Here is a 21101-nt window from a genome sequence, read left to right as displayed (position 1 = left end):
GAAAACAAACAAAAAAAAATGATGAACAAAATCATCACTTGTTTTAAACGGAAATTGTCGGTTACATTTTACATATTGTATATTTGTTGTGATGGCAACTATGTTTGGATTAATTCGGCATTTTTTCACACTGTACATGTTTGGCAACTCAGTTAGGGGTTAACACGAGAAAATCGGTGCTAAACATGCTTCCAGAAATAAAAAATAAAATAAAAAGCCTTTTAAATTTCAAATGTGAAATATTCCTCTACCTGGGATTAAAATAAGGGGTTTAGAATGATGATAATCTGCAGATATGTGCAGTGTGAAAAGTTCTTAAGAAGCAATCTATGTTCTACATACTATTTTGCATTGGATATTTGACTCTGCTCTAAAACTTACAAAATAAGTAAAGGATAGTATATCTTATATAGCACCAAATTATAGAATTGCACTTGTCTTAACAATTCCTGTTACAAAAATAATATAATTTCACTATAAAAGTAAGAGAGCTTTTCACTGACAACTGTAAATTACATCCTGATTTAAATGTTTATTTTAAAATAAAATATTCTGACACCGTATTAATGCTATGTTGCAAAATTGGTGGATGTTGGTGTTTATAGCAGTAAGAAAATACATATAGATTTTTTAATGCACCAGGGTTCAATTTTAACAAAATTGTATCAAAGAGGGTCCAAAATGTGCTGTTCAGCTGAGTGGGCCTGTCAGTCATCTGCAGAAATGAATAGGTTTCTGTGATGCTAAGTGTCTCTTCTGCCAATTAAAGACTGCTCATAATGGAGCTTAAAGCAGGAGTGCTGATGTAAAATCAGATTTGGCCATGGCCATAAAAATCTCTCTGCAAAGCATAGAGCGGAGACTGCAGCAGCACTTCTAAATGGGACTTTAATCCAGAATCAGTCTGAACAATTACAGAACTTGGAAGGGAAGCTGATGCATGAACAGAGAAGTAAAGTTGAGGCATGTGAAGCCTAAGTCTGACTTTAAATCAGTTAAAGGTTTCAGCATATCTTACATGCCTGATCATATTGAATATATGCATGATATACATAAAAGGTCAGCAAAATTGTACAGATTGAAACAAGATTTCATTTTCAGATTTTGGGCATTGAATTATATAATCAATAACTGACTCACAGGAACCATATTTTTTACATGCAAGAAGGAATGGCACTGGGTTGAGTTTACATGTTGAATTAATACAACTATACAATATACTTGTTCCTACCTAGCATTTTTAAAAGAACCTAATGAGCCTAATCTAAATGAATAAAATTTTTGGTTATGCCTCTTCCAGCAAAACACTTTGTTGTGCAATTGCACATTTTTTAGCAAGTGCAGCACACAACCCACATTCTGGTTGCAATAAGCTGCCAGCATAACCAAACTGTTTAATATTTCTTTGGTGGCAATTTTCTCGGCATGACTGTAGCCTTTTCTTTTGTTGTTTGTATTGAGGGCTTCAGATTCCCCTTCAGGAGGTAAAATGCATGCACTTTTGGGTTAACATTTGGAGAATGACTTGGCCAGTATAAAATCTTCCACTTTCCCCCCTAACAAAGTTGTTGTGTTGGATGTGTGTTTTTAATTACTTGATGTTGTTTATACACTGGAGTTGCCCCAGGCAATTGTTTCCTATATGTTATTTTGATGTTTTTTGAGCCTTGTTTACTGCTTTAATGCAAAAGAACCAGCATGTCATTATTTGTTGCGTAGAGACAGGGATGTACAAGTAAGCAACATATATAAATATCATGATGAATATCTCCACAAGTTTGGCTTACACATGGGTGATACTAATTAACGTTGATTTTAGAAAAAGTGGAAGGAATGTATCAGGGACAGCGGCAGAGGTGGGCAAACCCAATCAGTTTCATTTTATATTTTAGCCAATGGGGAAAATAACCCAGAAAATACAGTACCAGCATGATCTCTAACTTCTGAATGGGTGGACAGCCTACAGCCAAACCCAAAGCTCGGCCCCAGCAGCACAGGACAGTTTTTCCCCACTTTACTCACACTATTTTCAGTTTGGCATGCTTACAAGCTTTAGCTCCATACTTTTTATTTTCCATACTGGCAGTTCTCAACATGTGCCAAAGCAGACTCATCTCCTAGCTTAGTGATTTCAATAACAACACTCTATCCCAGCCAATATTAGCTAAATACTCAAAGCGTGCTATCAGTAATGAATGCTGCTCGTTTAATTGTTCCTGGTACTGCACACAGACATTGCTAGGTGTCATGTAAGAGTTCCTTTTCCCAGTGTCAAGAATCCTAACCCCCATCATCGCATTATGTTGCATAAAAGAAAGAAGAATTTAGAAGGTCTTTGAAATCCATAACAAATACTTTAGACATAGATGAATTTGTAAGGATTTTTGAAAAGAGAAACACAAGACTAATGCTGTAGATGGATGGATGGCTGGACAGAACAATAGCTAGATAAAAAATGGGGGAAATATAACTGATAAACAATATAAACAAAATTACAGTTTGCTGTTGTTAATAAGGTCCAAGGTTCAAGGTTTTGATCTGTCAGTGCCACCATATGTGCAGACGTACAGAGGAACCAAAATACCGTTTTTCTTCTCTCTCGCTCTGGTTTTTACATTGTCAATGCAATATAAAAAGTTTGTATAAAAATATCAAGTCAGTGAAATATAGAAACAGATATTTGTACAAGGGTAACTGCAGTGTACTTGTCATAAATGGATATATATACACTGAATGAATATATCTTTCATATAAACTTCTGAAATAATATACATCTGAGTAATGTAAACAGTGAATTTGTTAATATGCAAATATCCATCCAAATATGTGTAAACATTCTGAAGTTCTGAGTACAAACACATTTGTAAGGTGCAAGACAGATAGCAGCAGTATGACAGTAGTGCAGAAGACTGTAATGTGTAAAGTGCAAACAAGAGTTCTGCAGAGAGTATAAAGTGTCTTATGTACAATGAAAGAAGTGTGTGGTGAGCTGTAGGTTTTTAAAGTTCAGGCTGGCTACATTCACTATGCACTGCAGTGTCTGTCAACAGGATCCAGTGCAGCCTTCGTACCACACAGTGATGCAGAAGGTGGGGATGCTCTCAATTGCGCCCCGGTAGAAGGAGCACATAATGGGAGTTGGGACTTGTGCTTTCCTCAGTTTGCAGAGGAAGAAGAGGCATGACTGAGCTTTCTTGGCCAGCAATGTGGTGTTTGTCATCCAGGAGAGGTCCTCAGAGATATGCACCCCTAGGAACTTGGTGCTGCTCACCCTCTACACTGCTGCACCGTTAATGGTTAGTGAAGGTTGCTGTGGAGGTCCTCTTCTGAAGTCAATGGCAATTTCTCTGTTCTTCCCCACGTTGAGAAAGATTGTTGTCATTACACCACTGGACCAGTCAGCTCACCATGTTCCTGTAGTTGGCCTCATTGTTATTGGTTATCTGCAAACTTGACGATGTGGTTGATACTGTAACTGCGTACACAATCATGGGTCCCCATGGGTCATCGGTTCACCGACTACCACTGATTGCCCACCTATTTTTTGTACCAGCACCATTATCTCACCGGATTGCCTGCCCCTGGGAGTACTCTTGCCAGCATGCCTGTTCCTGTACCTGATCTTGATTGTGATCCCTGTTCTGCTCTACCATCCTTGTTCTGGTTTGGACTCTGGACTGTTTTTGGTTTTTGTGTTCTTGCTCTGCCTATGTTGTTCAGTTTGCCAGCTCTCTGAATTTTGGACTGTTTTTGGATTTGGTTTTGTTTATTCCAGCATTGCCCTTTTTGCCTGTGTTAAAATTCTGGACTGTTTTTTGGACTTTGTTTTTGCCTTTGCCTCATTGCTCTGTTGTTGTCTTGCTTTGCTTGCTTCTTTTTTATTAAAGCCTGTTTTCTACATACTTCTGTGGCATCCTGCATTTGGGTCCTACCTTCCACTCACTCACAATGTCATCCTGACATTCACATGTTTGCAGCTTAGTTACCTACCTTTATATGATAAATATCAACATTCTTTTATATACTGCATATTGTATGTTTATTCTGTTAGATTTGGATTTTCTCTCTCTATGTGACATTTTGACAAAAGCAGATTAGTGAAAGGCAATCACATAATTGTTGAATCCAGTTCTTTTAGAGAATGAGAGCATCTAAAGCATGCAAAAATCTACAGGCACAAACGAAAAATCCCAGACAATGTTAGTACTAGTAATTTGTGACCGGGCACAAGAGCCCTTAATTAGGCAGAAGGGTGACTAAATATTTATACACCTGATTGAGAGAGTGAGGGGTAAGGAACGCAGAGAAGGGGGGTTGGGTTGGGATGATTTCTGATCTGATAAAAGCCCTCAACACAGCATAGCATTTTGGAGGTGGGGGATGCATGAGGGAGAGTGGGGCTCAGAGTGGCTGTCCTTTCATAAGTGAAAGAGTACATTATGAAGTAGAAGAGATAAAGAGTGACTCTGGGTTACCTTGAGCTGGTTGGTTTTTTTCTTCAGGTGTTGCTGGCAGCTGTAAAGTTGTTCCGCTGCCTCTGGACCTGGCTGACGAGCTAATATGTGTTTCAGTTCAACATAGAGCTTTTCCTTCTCCTACACACACACACACACACACACACACACACACACACACACACATACACAGTTAAATAATTTTCAATTAATAAGGTACAGATCTACATTATACACTCTCCAGCTGCATCAGATACATATTAAAACCCTAATTTCAGCAATGATTAATTTTTCATTAAGTATGTTTATGAGTATGGTCTGTGCAAACATACTTTATTAAACTGAAATCTTTAGATCACTGCTAGTAAAGCAGACAGCCTGGCATAGCTTTAGAATTCTGATACCAAATAAATTATTCTGTTCCAACAAGGCAACGTTTTATAATTTTTTACAGTCCAATCTTACAGTAAAGATTTATATGCTTTTTCAAAAGCTTAATAATAAATATAGCTGCAAGCAGCGATGGCGGGCCCTCACACGTTTGTGTATCGCTATACGGTGCCTCCCAGAAAACAATGCACGGTGGGCAAGTGCATCAAGTGGGTAAATATCAGTGGACTATTTTATGTTGTTACTGACCCATTTGGGGACTGTAGGTAAAAGAAACCCCACATTTTAGACAAACGGGGGTGCTAGTGAGCCACTTAATAGACACACCGTTGTCCGACCTTTTTGTCCACACTTGTGATGTATGTGACTTGTCAAATGTGATGTATGTGTCAAATTTCAAGTTAATCTAAGCACGTCAAAAGCCTTAAATATGCCTGAAATAAAAGTAAAGTTTGACGCGTTGCCATGAGAACAGCGTTCGAGATATCAAAAATCACTTTGCAATTTATCATCTACAATGTCTCGGCATCATGCTGATTACGTTTGGTGTCAATCGCATGAATATCCTAGGAGGAGTATTTAAAAGGGCACCAGATGCAACTGTCAAAAAATCCATCGTTTGTGACTGACACACTTCCTGGTGCCTGTTGGTGGCGCTATGTCCGAGATTCACAATAGGCACATTGATGCGATCGGAATCCTTGGCCGAACATACACACCGCGTGTCATCTGAATAAGAGATTTTTTGCTTTAGATATTAAACACTTCCTGTTCTCCGAATTCGCCATAAATTTGTCGCCTCGCCATGGCAGCACCGTTCGAGATATCAAAAATCCCTTCACAATTTAGCAAGTTGTCATGTTCACCACGTTTGATGTCAATCGCATGAATTCCCTAGGAGGAGTATTTAAAAGTTCACCGCATGCACTTATAAAACAAAACAAAATGGCTGACTTCCTGTTGGGCGGAGCTCATAGTTTAGAGGGCGAAAGTTGTTCGGGTCGATGAGATCTATATGCGTACTAACTCTCGTACATGTGCGTACATAATTGCCCGATCTGTGCATTAATGTTTGTTTTTGAATTACAGGGGGTGCTACAGAGCCCCCCTGCCACGCCCATATTCCACCCTTTGTCCGGCCCTAGTGACAAAGGACTCTGACATGTGTGCCAAATTTCAAGAGTTTTCGAGCATGTTAAGGGACCCCAAATGGCCAATGTGTGTAAAAAAAAATAATAATAAAATAGTGAGACACTTAAGAGACACTTAAGAGACACACTCTTGTCCGACCTTTTTGTCCACACCTAACAGCCGACAAATGTGATGTATGTGTCAAATTTCAAGTTAATCTTAGCATGCCAAAAGCCTTAAATATGCCTCAAATTAAAGTTAAGTTTGACGCGTTGCCATGAGAACAGCGTTCGAGATATCAAAAATCACTTTGCAAATTATCATCTACAATGTCTCGCCATCGCATGAATATCCTAGGAGGAGTATTTAAAAGTTCACCACATGCAACTGTCAAAAAATCCACCTGACACACTTCCTGGCGCCTGTTGGTGGCGCTATGTCCAAGATTCACAATAGGCACACCGATGCGATCGGAATCCTTGGCCGAACATACACACTGCGTGTCATCCGAATAAGACATTTTTTGCTTTAGATATTAGACACTTCCTGTTTCTCTGAATTCGCCATAAATTTGTCGCCTCGCCATGGCAGCACCGTTCAAAATAGCAAAAATCCCTTCACAATTTAGCAAGTGCAATGTCTCGGCATCATGTTCACCATGTTTGATGTCAATCGCATGAATTCCCTAGGAGAAGTATTTAAAAGTTCACCACATGCACTTTTGAAACCATCCAAAATGGCCGACTTACTGTTGGGCGGAGCTAATAGGTTTGATTGTGAAAGTTGTTCGGGTCGATGAGATCTATATGCCTACCAACTCACGTTCATGTGCGTACATGTTTGCCTGATCTGTGCACCAATATTTGTTTTTACATTACAGGGGGCGCTACAGAGCCCTATTGCCACGCCTATGTTCCAGCCTTTGACCGGTCCTAATGGCAGACGACTTTGACGTCTGTGCCAAATATCCGGTGTTTTTGAGCATGTTAAGGCACACAAAGTGCATGCCAAATGCTTAAATACGCCTGAAAATGAAAGTAAAGTTTGAGGCGTTGCCATGGGAACGGCGTTCAAGATATTAAAAATTCCTTCGCAATTTATTATCTACAATGTCTCAGCATCATGTTGACCACGTTTGGTGTCAATCGCATAAATATCCTGGGAGGAGTATTTAAAAGTTCACCACATGCAACTGTCAAAAAATCCACCTTTTGTGACTGACACACTTCCTGGCGCCTGTTGGTGGCGCTATGTCCGAGATTCACAATAGGCACATCGATGCGATCGGAATCCTTGGCAGAACATATACACAGCGTGTCATCTGAATAAGACATTTTTTTGCTTTAGATATTAAACACATCCTGTTCCCCGAATTCGCCATAAATTTGTCGCCTCGCCATGGCAGCACCGTTCGAGATATCAAAAATCCCTTCACAATTTAGCAAGTCCAATGTCTCGGCATCATGTTCGCCACGTTTGATGTCAATCGCATGAATTCTAGGAGGAGTATTTAAAAGTTCACTGCATGCACTTATAAAACAAACCAAAATGGCTGACTTCCTGTTGGGCGTAGCTCATAGTTTAGAGGGCGAAAGTTGTTCGGCTCGATGAGATCTATATGCGTACCAACTCTCGTACATGTGCGAACATAATTGCCCGATCTGTGCACGAATGTTTGGTTTTGAATTACAGGGGGCGCTACAGAGCCCCCCTGCCACGCCTTAATACCGGCCTTTGTCCGGCCCTAGTGACAAAGGACTCTGACGTGTGTGCCAAATTTCAAGAGTTTTCGAGTATGTTAAGGGACCCCAAATTGCCAATGTGTGTAAAAAAAAAAAAAATAAAAAAAAAATAAATAAAAAATAAATTCTAAGGAAAACAATAGGGCTTCGCACCTCTGGTGCAGGCCATTCTGGCCTGCTCCTCGGTGCTCGGGCCCTAATAATAAATTCTAAGGAAAACAATAGGGCTTCGCACCTCTGGTGCAGGCCATTCTGGCCTGCTCCTCGGTGCTCGGGCCCTAATAATGTTCATACACAATATAAAAAGTAAATGAACAATGTACAATCTCTATAATAAACAAACACTGTATATAAGATTTAATGTCTCTCTCTTTCTTTCTCTTTTTATTTCTTTGTCACTGAAACCACTGAAGATCATGTAGGTTATATAATAAAAATGCTAAAAGTGAAGATAAACTTCACATTTAGCATTTGTTAGTTCACTATATCGACAAAGGTTTGTGGACACATGACTTCACATGATTCATATGTTTTTTTTTTAAGAAAACATTTAGTCCCTATTCACTGTTACAAAAACCTCCAATTTTCTGGGAAGAGGTTCCACTAGATTTTGATTTTGCTCATTCAGCCACAAGGACAGATACAAGGACAAAGCCAGATACTGATGTAGCATGGAAGGGATGGGAGCGCTCAATTTAAAAGTATTCCAATGCAACCAAAAGTTTTCAGTAGGGTTGAGGTCATAGAAATATAGCAGGCCACTCAAGATCTTTAACATCAACTCATGTAAAACATATATTCATGGAGCTTGTTTTGTGTACAGGGGCACTGTCATGTCAGAACAGATTTGAGTATTCTCGTTCAAGCAAAGGAAACACTTTACTGTACCATATCCAAAGACAAACTATACAATTGTGTGCATCCAGCTTTGTGGTAATACTTTGAGGAAGAACCACATATGGCTGAACAAGTCAGGTTTTGTCCATACTTTTATCCATATAGTGTATGTGACATTTAATACATTATTAATGTAATTGGCAGCTTGGGAAATGATCATATTTAGGAAAGTGATTAGATTCTCCTCCTATAGTTTCTGTATGTTTTATTTTTCCTCACTCAATCGGCACAGGCTAGAACACGCTAATAGAAAATGTTCTGTTTCCATGTAGCAAGTATACTTTTGCAGCTTCTTAACTCCATTACTGAAGTAACAGTGTATAAGTATACATACAGAGTTCCTTGATAAAGTGAACACTCCAAATCTTAATTCATAGCTGATTTATTTATTTATTTAAATTTTTTTGTAGAGTTAGTTTGTTAAACATTTTAGCTGGTTAGCAAAATCCAAGAACACAGTCAGCATAATAACATAGCAAGCTGTGGGCTAATATGGTCTAGTTCTGTTCCCCTGAGCATTATAGGTTAAATCCCAAATAGCTGTGTGCTTTCATCTATAATGAAAATACTATATGTTCAACAGGGAGCATTCAGAATTAAATTTACATTATGCTGACAAGCTCAATACCAGTGTCAATGCAACAAGAAAGATGGAGAAACAAACAAAGAGCTGGAAAAAAAGAATTTCCAGTAAAAATAGGAATACACAATTATAATAGGGTGTCTATGTTCTTTTGTTGATTTGCCCCTAAGCTAGAAGAAATAAATTAGGGAAAGAAGGGGTTGAAGAAGGTAAAAAGCTAAGAAAGGAAGGAAGGAAAGAAAGAAAGAACAGAAAGTTTGGTCTGGACCTTTGTCAGTTGTAAGATTTGGATTGACAGGATTAGTGACAGCAGTTGGTGCTTGTAACTGTCTTATCACCTAACAGTGCCACTAATGTGGGGAAGTTTTTGACCCTTTAATATTGACAAGTATCTTAGACAACCCAGAGGTCACTAGTGAACACTTGTCAATATAAAGGGCATTCAGACAAGCGCTTGTCATGTAATTAAACTAAATATGTTCCAAAAATCCCCAGGGACACAGCACAGATGGAATTCAAGTGTCAAATGAAACCAAATGATGCATTACATTTTTAGGAATAGACAGATAACACAGTGTGTCAGTACTTGTCAGTTCTAAAGGAATTCCACCCAAAAACTGTATATCTAATTTCAGAGTAATAAAAAACTATTGGAATAATATGGCACATTAAACACACTTGTCATGCTTGTCAAATGTAACAGTATTAGACTGACAGCAATTATCAGACAATCCTCATGCATCGCTGAATCACACACAAATGCCTTTGAAAATTTTGCATGACCTTGCAGATATTAGCACTTCGGGATAGGCTTGGCTTGTCTTGACTCAAAACAAAAAAAGCATCCTTTGGATATGATAAGTGGGATAGTGCAAATAAAATACATGCTCTATCTTTCCTGATTTGCTGGCTGTGACTGGGAATTTTCAGTTTTTATAATAAGATCATGTGTCCTACACTTGCTTTGTCACCTTTCTTTTAGGCATACATGCACTCACTTTGTCAACTCCATTTTTTAACATTCTGCAAAAGTACAACTAAAATTATCCATGTGTAGAGCCACCAATTTTAGGTTTTGAGGCTTGTCTTAGGGACATGTTATAAGCTTGATCAATTGATTAGTTAATCGCAATTAGGGATGAATGACAGATATTACCTCAATGAGCAACCATTTACACTATGACGCATCGTCCCTTAAGACCCTGGCGCTGCCCACCAAGCCCCTTCAAAGAACGTCGGCGCTGGTGGGTAAGGCATATGCCTCAGCATTTCAAGCAGTGTTACAGGCATATCAGGCTGACCTGCTGCAATAGCTAAATATGGGGGGCATCTCAGGCGACCAGGAGGTACAAGAGCTCTGCCGTGCTGCGGCTTTGGCTCTTAGGGCCACGATAGAGACCAGCTGTGGCAGTTGGCTGGTCTATGGCCTAGTTTTCACTAAGAGGCATCTATGGCTCACCCTGTCAGCAGAGCAGTGCTGCTCGATTCCCCTCTGGTGGCTCCTCAGGTTTCAGGACTCCAAAAAGCAGTTGGCAGCGGTTTCTCCCAAGTACAACCAAACACCTCACCAGAAGTTTCAGAAGCAGACCAACTTCCAAAGCACACCATCTAAGGGAATAGCTAATTCTACTGTAGGGAGCCCTTGCACTTAGAATAGTCTGCACTACACAGACACTGAGAGTAGCAGAACTTGCCTGCAGAGATTTCGTTTTTGCAGGATCTCTAGTGCTGAAACAACTTGGCAGTGAACTGGTTCTGCATTGTGTGTAATAAGGCTTCTGGGAGCAGAATAATTCTGTGAAATGCGTGAAAAAGCAGGCTGGGCCACGTATGGGCCATTGCGTCCAGACCCAAGGGAGCTAGAAGAGTCAGAGAAAAGCACAGGGGGCATTGTGCTGTCTCCTTTGAAGCAAAGAGGTCCACCTCTGCCTCATAAGATCCTTTCCAGAACTGACTGGCTGGGTGGAGTTTCCATCCCCCGTGTGTCACAGCTTGTCTGGACCGCAAGTCTGCTCCCACATTGGTTCCAGAATGTAAATAGCTCTGAGAAACAAAGTCCTGTGCCTGAAGCAGAAACTGCTGCGCTAGCCTGTCCAGGCAGCGTGAACGCAGTCCACTTAGGCTTTGGTAAGAGGCTACTGCAGTTGTCCATCCAGGACATGGTAGTGTGGGACTTAAAAATCATAACCATTATCTGCCTCTGGGGCTTGGCCCTTGGATGAAATTCCCTGGCTAGGAGCCACAACTAAAATGGTCTCATCTGCAGAAGGCCCCAAGTTATGACTGTAGATACAGCCGCTATGAGACTTAAAACATTTGTAGGTAATGACCTTTCTGGCCTAGCCTGATATTCTATAGGGCATTTAGACTGGGTTTCACATATGCAGGTGGCAGCGCTAGCTCTTGGGACTGGACCAAAATCCCCAGTTGTCTATATCAGGGGTTTTCAACCGGTGGTCCGGTTTATTTTTTCAAACATTTCCAGAATATTTGCACATTAGTGGGAAAACTGAATTTAATGAAAATATCTAAAATATTCAAACTGACACAGGATGAACTGACACAGTGTTTGGCAGTATGTTTTAGTGAACAATACAATTCTTTTTTTTAAACCATGGCACTTTGCATCTACAAATTTAAATTATGTGGGACAGCACTATTGGGTTTTCTCCATTTATGTCATTCAATATAGTGTGCTAATAATTAAGTTCTGGATAAGTTGCCAGACAGAATTTCCAGAGCTTACAGTAAAAGCATTGAGGTGCCTTTTACCCTTTTCAACTACATACCTTTGTGAGAGCGGTTTTTCCACACTGGCATATCTAAAGAACAAGTACAGGGCAAGGCTAGAACCAGAGAATGATATGAGGCTGTCACTATGTACCACTATATCACTACGAATAGACAGACTGTGTGGAAGTCACCACGCCCAGAAATCCCACTAACAGTTAAGGAGTAGTACACCAGTGGAAGCGAGAATAGTACAGTGGTCCCCTGAGAGTGCAAGGAAGGAGCCCTTACTCTCCGTGAGAATTTCTAATGCCCCCATCCCTGATGCCTATGAGATTGAGCCACAGATGTCTCTCCACCATTTGATTGGGTGAATCAGAATAGCTCTGAAAACGCCCGTGCTCAGGTCTTTCAGCAGGTCAGCCTGGTACAACTGCAAAACCGCTGCCTGGAACACCTTTCCCACCAGTGCAGATGTCGCTCTACATAGCTTGGTGAGGAGAATGGCTTCTAAGCAATGATGCACAGGGTTGTTTTGCATGTTCTCACACTGGTAATTTAATTCATGCATTCAATGAATCCCAACAATGGACTCCTTTCTCTGTTGCGTTCGGGGAAACGCTTCCGCTCCCTGAAAGCGAACACAGAGAGAATGAGGAGGAGCTTCTTCCCGCAGACCATTCGGAGTTTAAACCAGGAAACACCCAGGATCTAAAAAAACTGGCCCACTCTCTCCATCATCACCCTTTTTTTCCCTGCACAAATCACACTTTTCGTGCTACGGCACATTATACATTGGACTTGCACAGCACAGTGCACTTTACATTCCATATTTTTTTCATATTTTTTATATTCTTATTTTTATACCACACCATTCCGCACAAGGACACGTTACACCACACCTTACTGCACACGGACACTCATGGACACTTTACACCACACCAGACCGCACACTGACACTTTATGGACAATCAAAAACCATGCCTAACGTGTTTACTGTTGTTTACTGTTTAACTGCACACTGCCATAAGCATGTTTTGTGTATATATATATATATAATATTTATAATTTTTATTCTCCTTTTCACCCCATTTTATTCCCTCATGCCGGACCGTCGTAAAAAGCATTTCACTGCATGTCGTACCCTGTATGTATGTATATGTGACAAATAAAATTTGATTTTGAAAATTTGATTTTTGAATCATGGCAACTTTTTCAATGACAATATTGAGAGTCCAGTTGTCATGGATGAGCATGATCAATCCACTTTGGCATTCGAAATATATCTGGGAATAAAGGTGTTTCTTGTATTTATATTTCAGAAATATTATTACATATTAGATGGTACTATTTAATCTGTATTTGATTTATAAGTGGACTCTATGGCTTGGGTCAAATTGACATGCATTTCTACCTAGTAAAGTGAACACATATTTTGTCGGAAAGCTTTACGCGAGATAGATTACGCAAATGACTTTCGCAAATCAATTCTCTTGACATTTACATTTACATTTGCGGCATTTAGCAGACGCCCTTATCCAGAGCGACGTACAAACGTGCTTTAAATCTCTTGAGAATGAAAGTAGGGTGTTTACCTGCAGCAGAAGCTCTTGCTTCACTACCTCCTCGCTTTTGCTTATCAGACGTCGCTGAAGAGAGTGAATCTTCTGGATCAGCTCGAAGGTGCTTGGGTCACTCGCCTGAGGGGAACCATTTATAGCCATAATGTGAGAGAAAAAAAAGAAAAGAGAGGGTTTCATAACCCCAGTTTCTCTAGGAAATCTTTGACAAAAGTCTGATGTGTTTCACTATCGGGAGAGAACAGAGAACTTTTATTTAGGTAATATGCCACTAATAACAAATTATGCTAGGTGTTTGTATGTCTCATCTTTATTTAGCTGATGTAACAATATGATGACACAAATTAGTAAGAAAGTGTTAGCTCTAATACCTGCCTGGGCTGCAATAGAAGGTTTATTATCTATATTTTAGTCATCAATAGCCCTACAGTAAATAAATAAATAAAATAAATAAATAAATATGTACAGTCAGTTCTTTTAGGTGCCATGTTTGTGAATTCTTCAAACATCTCTTACAATTTACATTCAAGTGGGTAACCATATTAATCAATCATTAATCATGATACTAAATTGAGTTTCATGAGGCACAATAAGCATCCAGCCAACTCTGAATAAAGATGAGTTCTTAATAATATAAACTATATATGATTGCACATAAAAACTGCTGCTGCAATCAAAACGCTGATTCTTGGTCTCTCATTGTTTTTTTTTGTTTTTTTTGTTTGTTTTTCTTTTTTAATATTGAAAAATGTCTAGCAGTGCCATTAGCAAAGAAACGAGGTTAAGTGACTCAACTATGCCTAGTAACAGGAACCGGGCTATAGAAAATGGTAGCATGTGCTCTGCACTAATGAGTCAAAATTTTAAATATCTGTCTGCAACAGGAGGCAAGTTTGTTTGCTAAAGGGTTGAAGAACAGTACAATAATAAGTGTCTGCAAGCAACAGAAAAGCATGGTGGAGATTTCCCCCCAAGTCTGCCTTTTTGCAGATGGAGTTGGAGAGTTGTCAGGATTAATGGTGTCTGCAATGCTGAAAAATACACGCAGATACTTATCCATCATGCAATACAATCAGAAAGGTGTCTGATTAGCCCTAAATGGAGTCTGCAGCAGGACAACCACAAATATACAGCCAACGACATTAAGAAATATATTCAGCATAAAGAAGAACAAGGAATCTGACCCTGATCTCAAATTCATTTAGTCTGTCTGGGGTTATATGAAGAGACAAGAATTGGAGACAATTTGAGGCAACGTACATCCCCAGAAGATTAATGGATAGTTTTTTTGAAGATGCTTGGAACAACCTACCTGCCGAGTTCCTGCTTATGCAAGTATACCTAGAAGTATTAATGTGTTTTGCAAGATTTTTTTAAAAGTGCATAAAACTTTTGCACAGTACTGTACTGTATATGTAAAAAAGCTTCTTCTCAATTCTTATAATGGAATCTTTAAAAATAGGTTAGTTTCAACATGATATATATTTAGTATATTACTTGTGGTGATTTTATAGAGTAAAATATGGTGTAATCTCTATAATATTAATAATTCCATGACTGTCCCCCCATGTGACAGTTGTTCAATAGGGCTTTCCTATCCACATACTGTACATACCTCTAGTCTTCTCCAACGATGAACATTCAAAGGATTTTCAAGGTCTTCTTGTAAGCGTTCACATTTTGTTCGCTCTTTAACCAGCTCCTTTTGCATTATGAATACTTCATGCCTATGGACATAAAACAACTCTATAAGATTTCCTTTTGGGGAGAATTTTACTTTAACTTAACTACATTTCGAAATCAAATATCTTACTTTTTGCTCAACTAAATTTTGGGAAATCACTCATTCCTTTTTATCTATGAGTGAATAAAAACTTAACTGGCCAAGCACGCAGCAAGCCACCAATCAGGAAAGAGCGCGCTCTCTGTTTTAAACTTTTTTGATTGGCGCTTGCTGGTATCTATTTAGCACCAACATACAGTTCAGCATCAGTTCAACAGCAAGCAGAACATTTTAAGTAACAAATGATAGAAGAAACTCCTGAATCTAACTTGCCATAACGCCAATGGCCTTATTTTCAAGATAATTTTTTTTAAGTACTCGAGTTAAAATGGTTTTTGTAATCAGTGTTTGATTCATTAATATCATTCTATTAATAGATTCTAAGTTGTGTTAAGAGTAACATTTGAATCTTTTCACATAAACTTTGAGTTAATTGAGCAAAAGTCTAGTGACAAAAATTATAATAATAAATCATAATACATTGTATACTTAAGTACATTTCAAGGCAAATACTTTTGTTCTTTTACTCAAGTCAAAGTTTAAAGGAAACAGTTTTACCGGAGTAATATTTTACCTAGTGTATCTCTACTTTTACTCTAGTACATGGTTTGTGTACTTTGTTTACCACTGTCTATAAGGCACACAATGATTGCTCTCTGTACTAGCTAAGATCATCATACAATACAATAATACCATACAATACATTGAACAAGACATAAATATACAGTGCCAGTCTTTTATGTTTTTGGAGACACATACATGTTCATATGCAACAAACTAGGTGAAAGGCAAAAACATAATAATTGGACAGTAAAGAACTGGAAAGTAGTTCTGTGGACAGATGAGTCAAAATTTTATATTTATTGGCTCTAACATAAGAACTTAAGTAAGACAATGGTACTTATTATTGTTAAGTATTCCTTTGAACTAGAATACTGAACAATAATGGGTACCATTCCATACTTCAGCACTTTGCAATTACACCTAGACTGCAGCGAATTGGAACCAATTTCACAATAAGAAAATTACCCAAAGCATAAATCTCACCCAAAGCTCAGAAAGTGTTATTTAGAGAGCAAACAGTCAGCTGAAGTGTTGTGTCTCATGAAATGGCCTGCTCTAAATCTTATTGAACTGCACTGGGATGAACTGGATCACAAGGCCAGAAATATCCAATTAATGAAAAACACCTTTGGGAAGTTTTAAAAGTATACATGTCAAAGTATTTCAGTTTGGAGAAACTAACTGTTCAGATTCCAAAATTGTGTAAAGCTATTATTAATGCTTATTGAGGAGTTTTTACTTCAAAAAAGTAACACCTGTACATTTTTACATTTGTTTGGTGGGAGCTCATACAGTTAAATTACCTATTTTGTTGCATATAAAACAAAAGGAACATACATGTTCATTTGAAAACCATTAAAGTCTAGGTGTTTCCAAACTTTTGATTGCACTGTAGCTATAATAGTACACTGATCAGTTCATGAGGAGAAAAATAGTAAGAAAAAGATATATGTGCATAAATATAATAGTAATTTAAACTTTGAAATCATCCAAGCATGGTTTTTGCAGCACCCACACAAACATACACTCACACATGTTTGATGTAGATGCAGGTGCTTGTGCCTTTGACCTGCTACAGTGACAATTCACTCTGCAGCTAAACAACTTAAAGGCTCATGTGCAAACTTATTAGCATCAATGGCTTAGCAATAGCTGTAAATAAGCATAGAGTAATAATTTTTATTATCTGGAAAATGTCTCTGAAGGCCAAAAAGGATAAATAAATTGTAATACTTGATGTAAAGAAGTCTATTTTGGTTTTGATAAGAGAAGTTAACATAAATAGAAACATGAATTACAATTTAGTCAACTGTATTTCCTTTTGAAAGGAACATATAAGTCCTAAATTATATTGCTCTGACACAGCCAATACACATAAATATGCCTTCAGGGTGAGTTATCAAATCTATTCCATACTTCAAATTTCATCCTATTTTACTAAAGCACATAAATACCTCCAACTTGTTTAACTTCATTAAATTTAAAATAAACACTTCATACTGTGGATGCAGATCATTTTGGGAATAAAGTCTATTTGGCCTCAGCCCCCTCAATGAGTTGGCCATTCCGAATCTTGGACTTGATAAAGGCAGACTCAAATATATACAAACCAAATATAAACAGTTAAAAAAGTATTATTTTTTAAATGAAAAGTGTTACTGTTGGCTAACTTGCTAGGTTATAACAGGAAAAAAAGATTTTAGGGTATGCTTATATTAGACAAATAAATAGGTGTAAGTTAATTTTATATAACCGCATATACATTTGTTCCATTCCTCAGTGAAGTACACATTTAGTATAAAATTTAAGAGCTATAATCAAATTACTGAGATTCAGTCGATATACTGAACACTGCCCACAATACATAACGCACACCTACTTGAGGCTTTCTGCATTGGACACAGTCTTGTTGAGGACTGTCTTTTCTGTTCGTAGCTTCTTGATCTCCAGCTTGAGCAGACGGATGTCTTCCATTCTCTGGTTGTACTGAATCTCGCCCTTGTTTAGGATGGACTGCAGGATTTTTATCTTTTCAGAAAGCAGTGCCAGTTCGTCGTTTCGCTGCACCAGCTGAGTCCTGAGCATGTCCCGCTCAGTTATGACCTTAACAATAAACAGCAATGATTAAAAGTATTAAAACATAAAACAAAACTATTCAAACGCACTATAAAAATTTTATTAGATTAGATTCAACTTTACTGTAATTGTGCATGGTACAAGTACAGAGCCAATGAAATGCAGTTAGCAGCTTATCAGAAGTGCATGAGTGGCCTATTTACAATAAATAAATAGCAGTGCGATAAATAAGGGTATGGGGTCCATATATACAGGGGTCAGGGTGAATAATGTACAGAAGGTGCAGTAGGTAATAATATATGTATATATAGTAATATACAATATACTGTGCAAAGATTGTGCATAGATGTCGGGAGATAACATGCTCAAATGACATACTATAGTTGTCTACAAGTATGAATGTTGTATGATACAGTATATACAGAATAAATATGGGTGGAATATACAGTAATTTGGTGATAAACAAGTTATGGGTGATGCAAAAATGCATAGTAGATAAGCAGTGCAAAAAAAACCAGCAAGTGACAATGCAGTAGTGTATTGAGTGATGATCAGCTGTTCAGTGAAGTAACAGCCACAGGAAGAAAGCTATTTTATTGAATTTATTGATTGAGCTAGTCCATGATTGGGGTGTAAAGTATCTTTGATAATGCCCCTCGCCCTTTGCCGACAATGTTTTTTGTAAATGTCCTCCAAGGTTGGTAGCCTTTGTGCCAATGATTCATTGGGCAGTTTTCACCATGGTGTGAGAACTGCTGCAGGAGAGTAGTGTCAGCCCCATCCAGCCAGACTTTAACAGTCCTGATTGCAGGTCTCAAACGTTTAATGACTGGGGAGTATTTGGGCAGCATGAACAAAGAGTCCAAGGTGGGGGAGAATTGTAACCCTGTAAGCACCAGCCACCCATGTATATAAAGATGTTAACCCTAACCCACTATAATGGAGGAACTAATGACAACAGAGCAGCAACTATACTTATTTAACCAATACTTATAATAATATAATAAATATTAAAATGTCTTCATTGTGTTTGTTTGACGCAAAAGATTCGCATGTTTTAGAACGCGTTGAAAATAATGAATCATCTTGCCACATTTCATCATCTTTTTTTATTTGGTCTCAGGCTCTGTGCAATAGCAGTTTCTTTACGTGGGAATATATATGACCCACACCTACTGAGAGACACAAACATTGCTCTAATTTTAGTTTGGGATGAGTGCACCGTTCTGCACTTGTGTGAGTGAACCATTCTGACAGTATCTTTCACGTTACATAATGGAATGCAAACTCAATGCAGGGCTGCATGACTATTTAAAATCATATTTCATACCAAAAATAAATACAAACATTGCAACTTGTACGTTTGAATAAAAAAACTAAATAAAACTAAATGCCTTGGATACTGTAGACTTTATAAAGCAAGCTGTTTGCATTTATTTTAAAGCCCAACTTCATTTGTTAGCATCTATTTTAAAGCATAACTATTTGAATTTTCTTCAAATTTTAAATCTGCACTCTGTTACAGCTGCAGCTTCCACTCCACTACACCTCATTAATGTATAATTAAAAATCTAATGATTTATAAGCAGTGATGGCTCGTCACCATATTGAATGGGAAGGGAATAAATGTCCCTTTCAGCAACTCAGATTCATTTATGAAAGTATTATGGATTATCCTTATAATACAGGACCTTATAGGTATGAAACTATTATGTATTCATCTACATACCAATTAATTAAAGACACAGATAAATAGCAGTACTCATAATTAGTCATTTATCCATACAGTGTTTGTAATCATACTGTAAAAAAATTTAACAGCAAGCATAGAAAACAGAAAAGCTGGTTTGCTTGTCATTTGTTAGCAGCTAACAAAATTTACATTCATTATTGTGTTGATTTTCATTAATACAATTTGTATTTTGAATGTAAAATGTTTTTTATTTACTTTTACATTCTGTAATTACTGCTGTTTAGGTGTTACATACATAACATTTACATATGTACTCACTATATAGATCAGGCTTAAATAACTTTCCCAGTGCAAACAAAATCTATGGGGAGTTCAGCAAGGCAGCATGGAGATACAGATTGGGCTAGGGAGAAATCAGATCGTGCCTATACACCCTGTGTTTCACAATAACCCCAGGAACTACGTATGGGGCAATTAATTGTTCTATAGAAAGTAATGGGAAAACAGCTAGAATTGACACACATACATTAAAATGCTGATTGCTCCCTAGGTCTCCTCCTCTCACCTACATCAGTGCCTGACTTTACTAACGCCACTGTGGCTGAATGAGCACAAATCTCCACAAGCACACTTCAAAATCTAGTGGAACATCTTTCCAGAAGGGGTGAGAGGTGTTATAACAGTAAATAGGGACTAGAATGTGGAATAGAATAAACTAAAAAAAATTTATACTACCCGTATACTAGGACATATATTAATTTTCCAATTAAACCATAAATGATTGTTTAACCCTTGTTATGTTTGACCTGATGTCTTCACCACTGTTCATTTTCAGAGTGACAAGTCTGAACATTCCCCTTGTGCACACACACACACACACACACACACACACACACACACACACGTTTGTCTTACCAATTTGAAGCTATGGCCTCACACACAGACAGCACTTTTATGTTTGGAATACACCCAAACTCTATAACTGAACTTGGTGTTATAGCATGACAAGTGGTTTGCTACTAAAGTAATTTTTTTACCTATAAATACACACCCACACAGATCCCTTTTCTTTCAGCCTTACCTGATCCAGCTCTTTCTTCTGCTGTGCTTTCTCTGCGTCAGCATCTGCTATGATTTTCAGCAACTTGTGCTCTTCTGCCTTCTGAATTTCCATATCCTTTTTGGTATCTTGGGCCTGCTGCTTCATCCTCTGAAGCTCCACCTTTAGGAAACAAGAGGAGAGAAGAGGGTTTAAAAAGAGTCGCTGAGGTAAAAGACATTTAAAAAGCACAATTTGCCTATAAAACAAACTTTAGGATGCCACCAGGAGTTGCAGTAGTAAGATGACATTTCTGGCAGCCCACAAAGGAGCAAAATAAACATTAAAAATAGTACTTTGTAGTATAAGTTTGGGAGAAAGTGTTAGAGGGTTCATGAAGCCAAGATCTATCGGAGAGGATAAAAAGCTTAACCTCCTG

The 21101-nt window shown here is 38.1% G+C and overlaps 1 protein-coding gene across 2 annotated transcripts in view; it reads right to left on the bottom strand.

Annotated features, from left to right (window-relative positions):
- Positions 1–21101, bottom strand: part of cfap58 (cilia and flagella associated protein 58) — a 63750-nt gene that overhangs the window by 15151 nt on the left and 27498 nt on the right. For both annotated transcript variants that reach the window (XM_046837406.1, XM_046837407.1), the window contains exons 12-16: positions 20705–20845; positions 17734–17957; positions 15123–15234; positions 13523–13627; positions 4476–4595 (exon numbers count right to left, since the gene is read on the bottom strand). In XM_046837406.1, the coding sequence (XP_046693362.1) occupies positions 4476–4595; positions 13523–13627; positions 15123–15234; positions 17734–17957; positions 20705–20845 (702 nt within the window). The remainder of the gene's footprint in view (positions 1–4475; positions 4596–13522; positions 13628–15122; positions 15235–17733; positions 17958–20704; positions 20846–21101) is intronic.

The sequence above is a fragment of the Silurus meridionalis genome, chromosome 24, assembly GCF_014805685.1.
Source record: "Silurus meridionalis isolate SWU-2019-XX chromosome 24, ASM1480568v1, whole genome shotgun sequence".
In the NCBI taxonomy this organism is placed as follows: domain Eukaryota; kingdom Metazoa; phylum Chordata; class Actinopteri; order Siluriformes; family Siluridae; genus Silurus; species Silurus meridionalis.
This window is presented reverse-complemented; position numbering and strand designations above follow the sequence as displayed.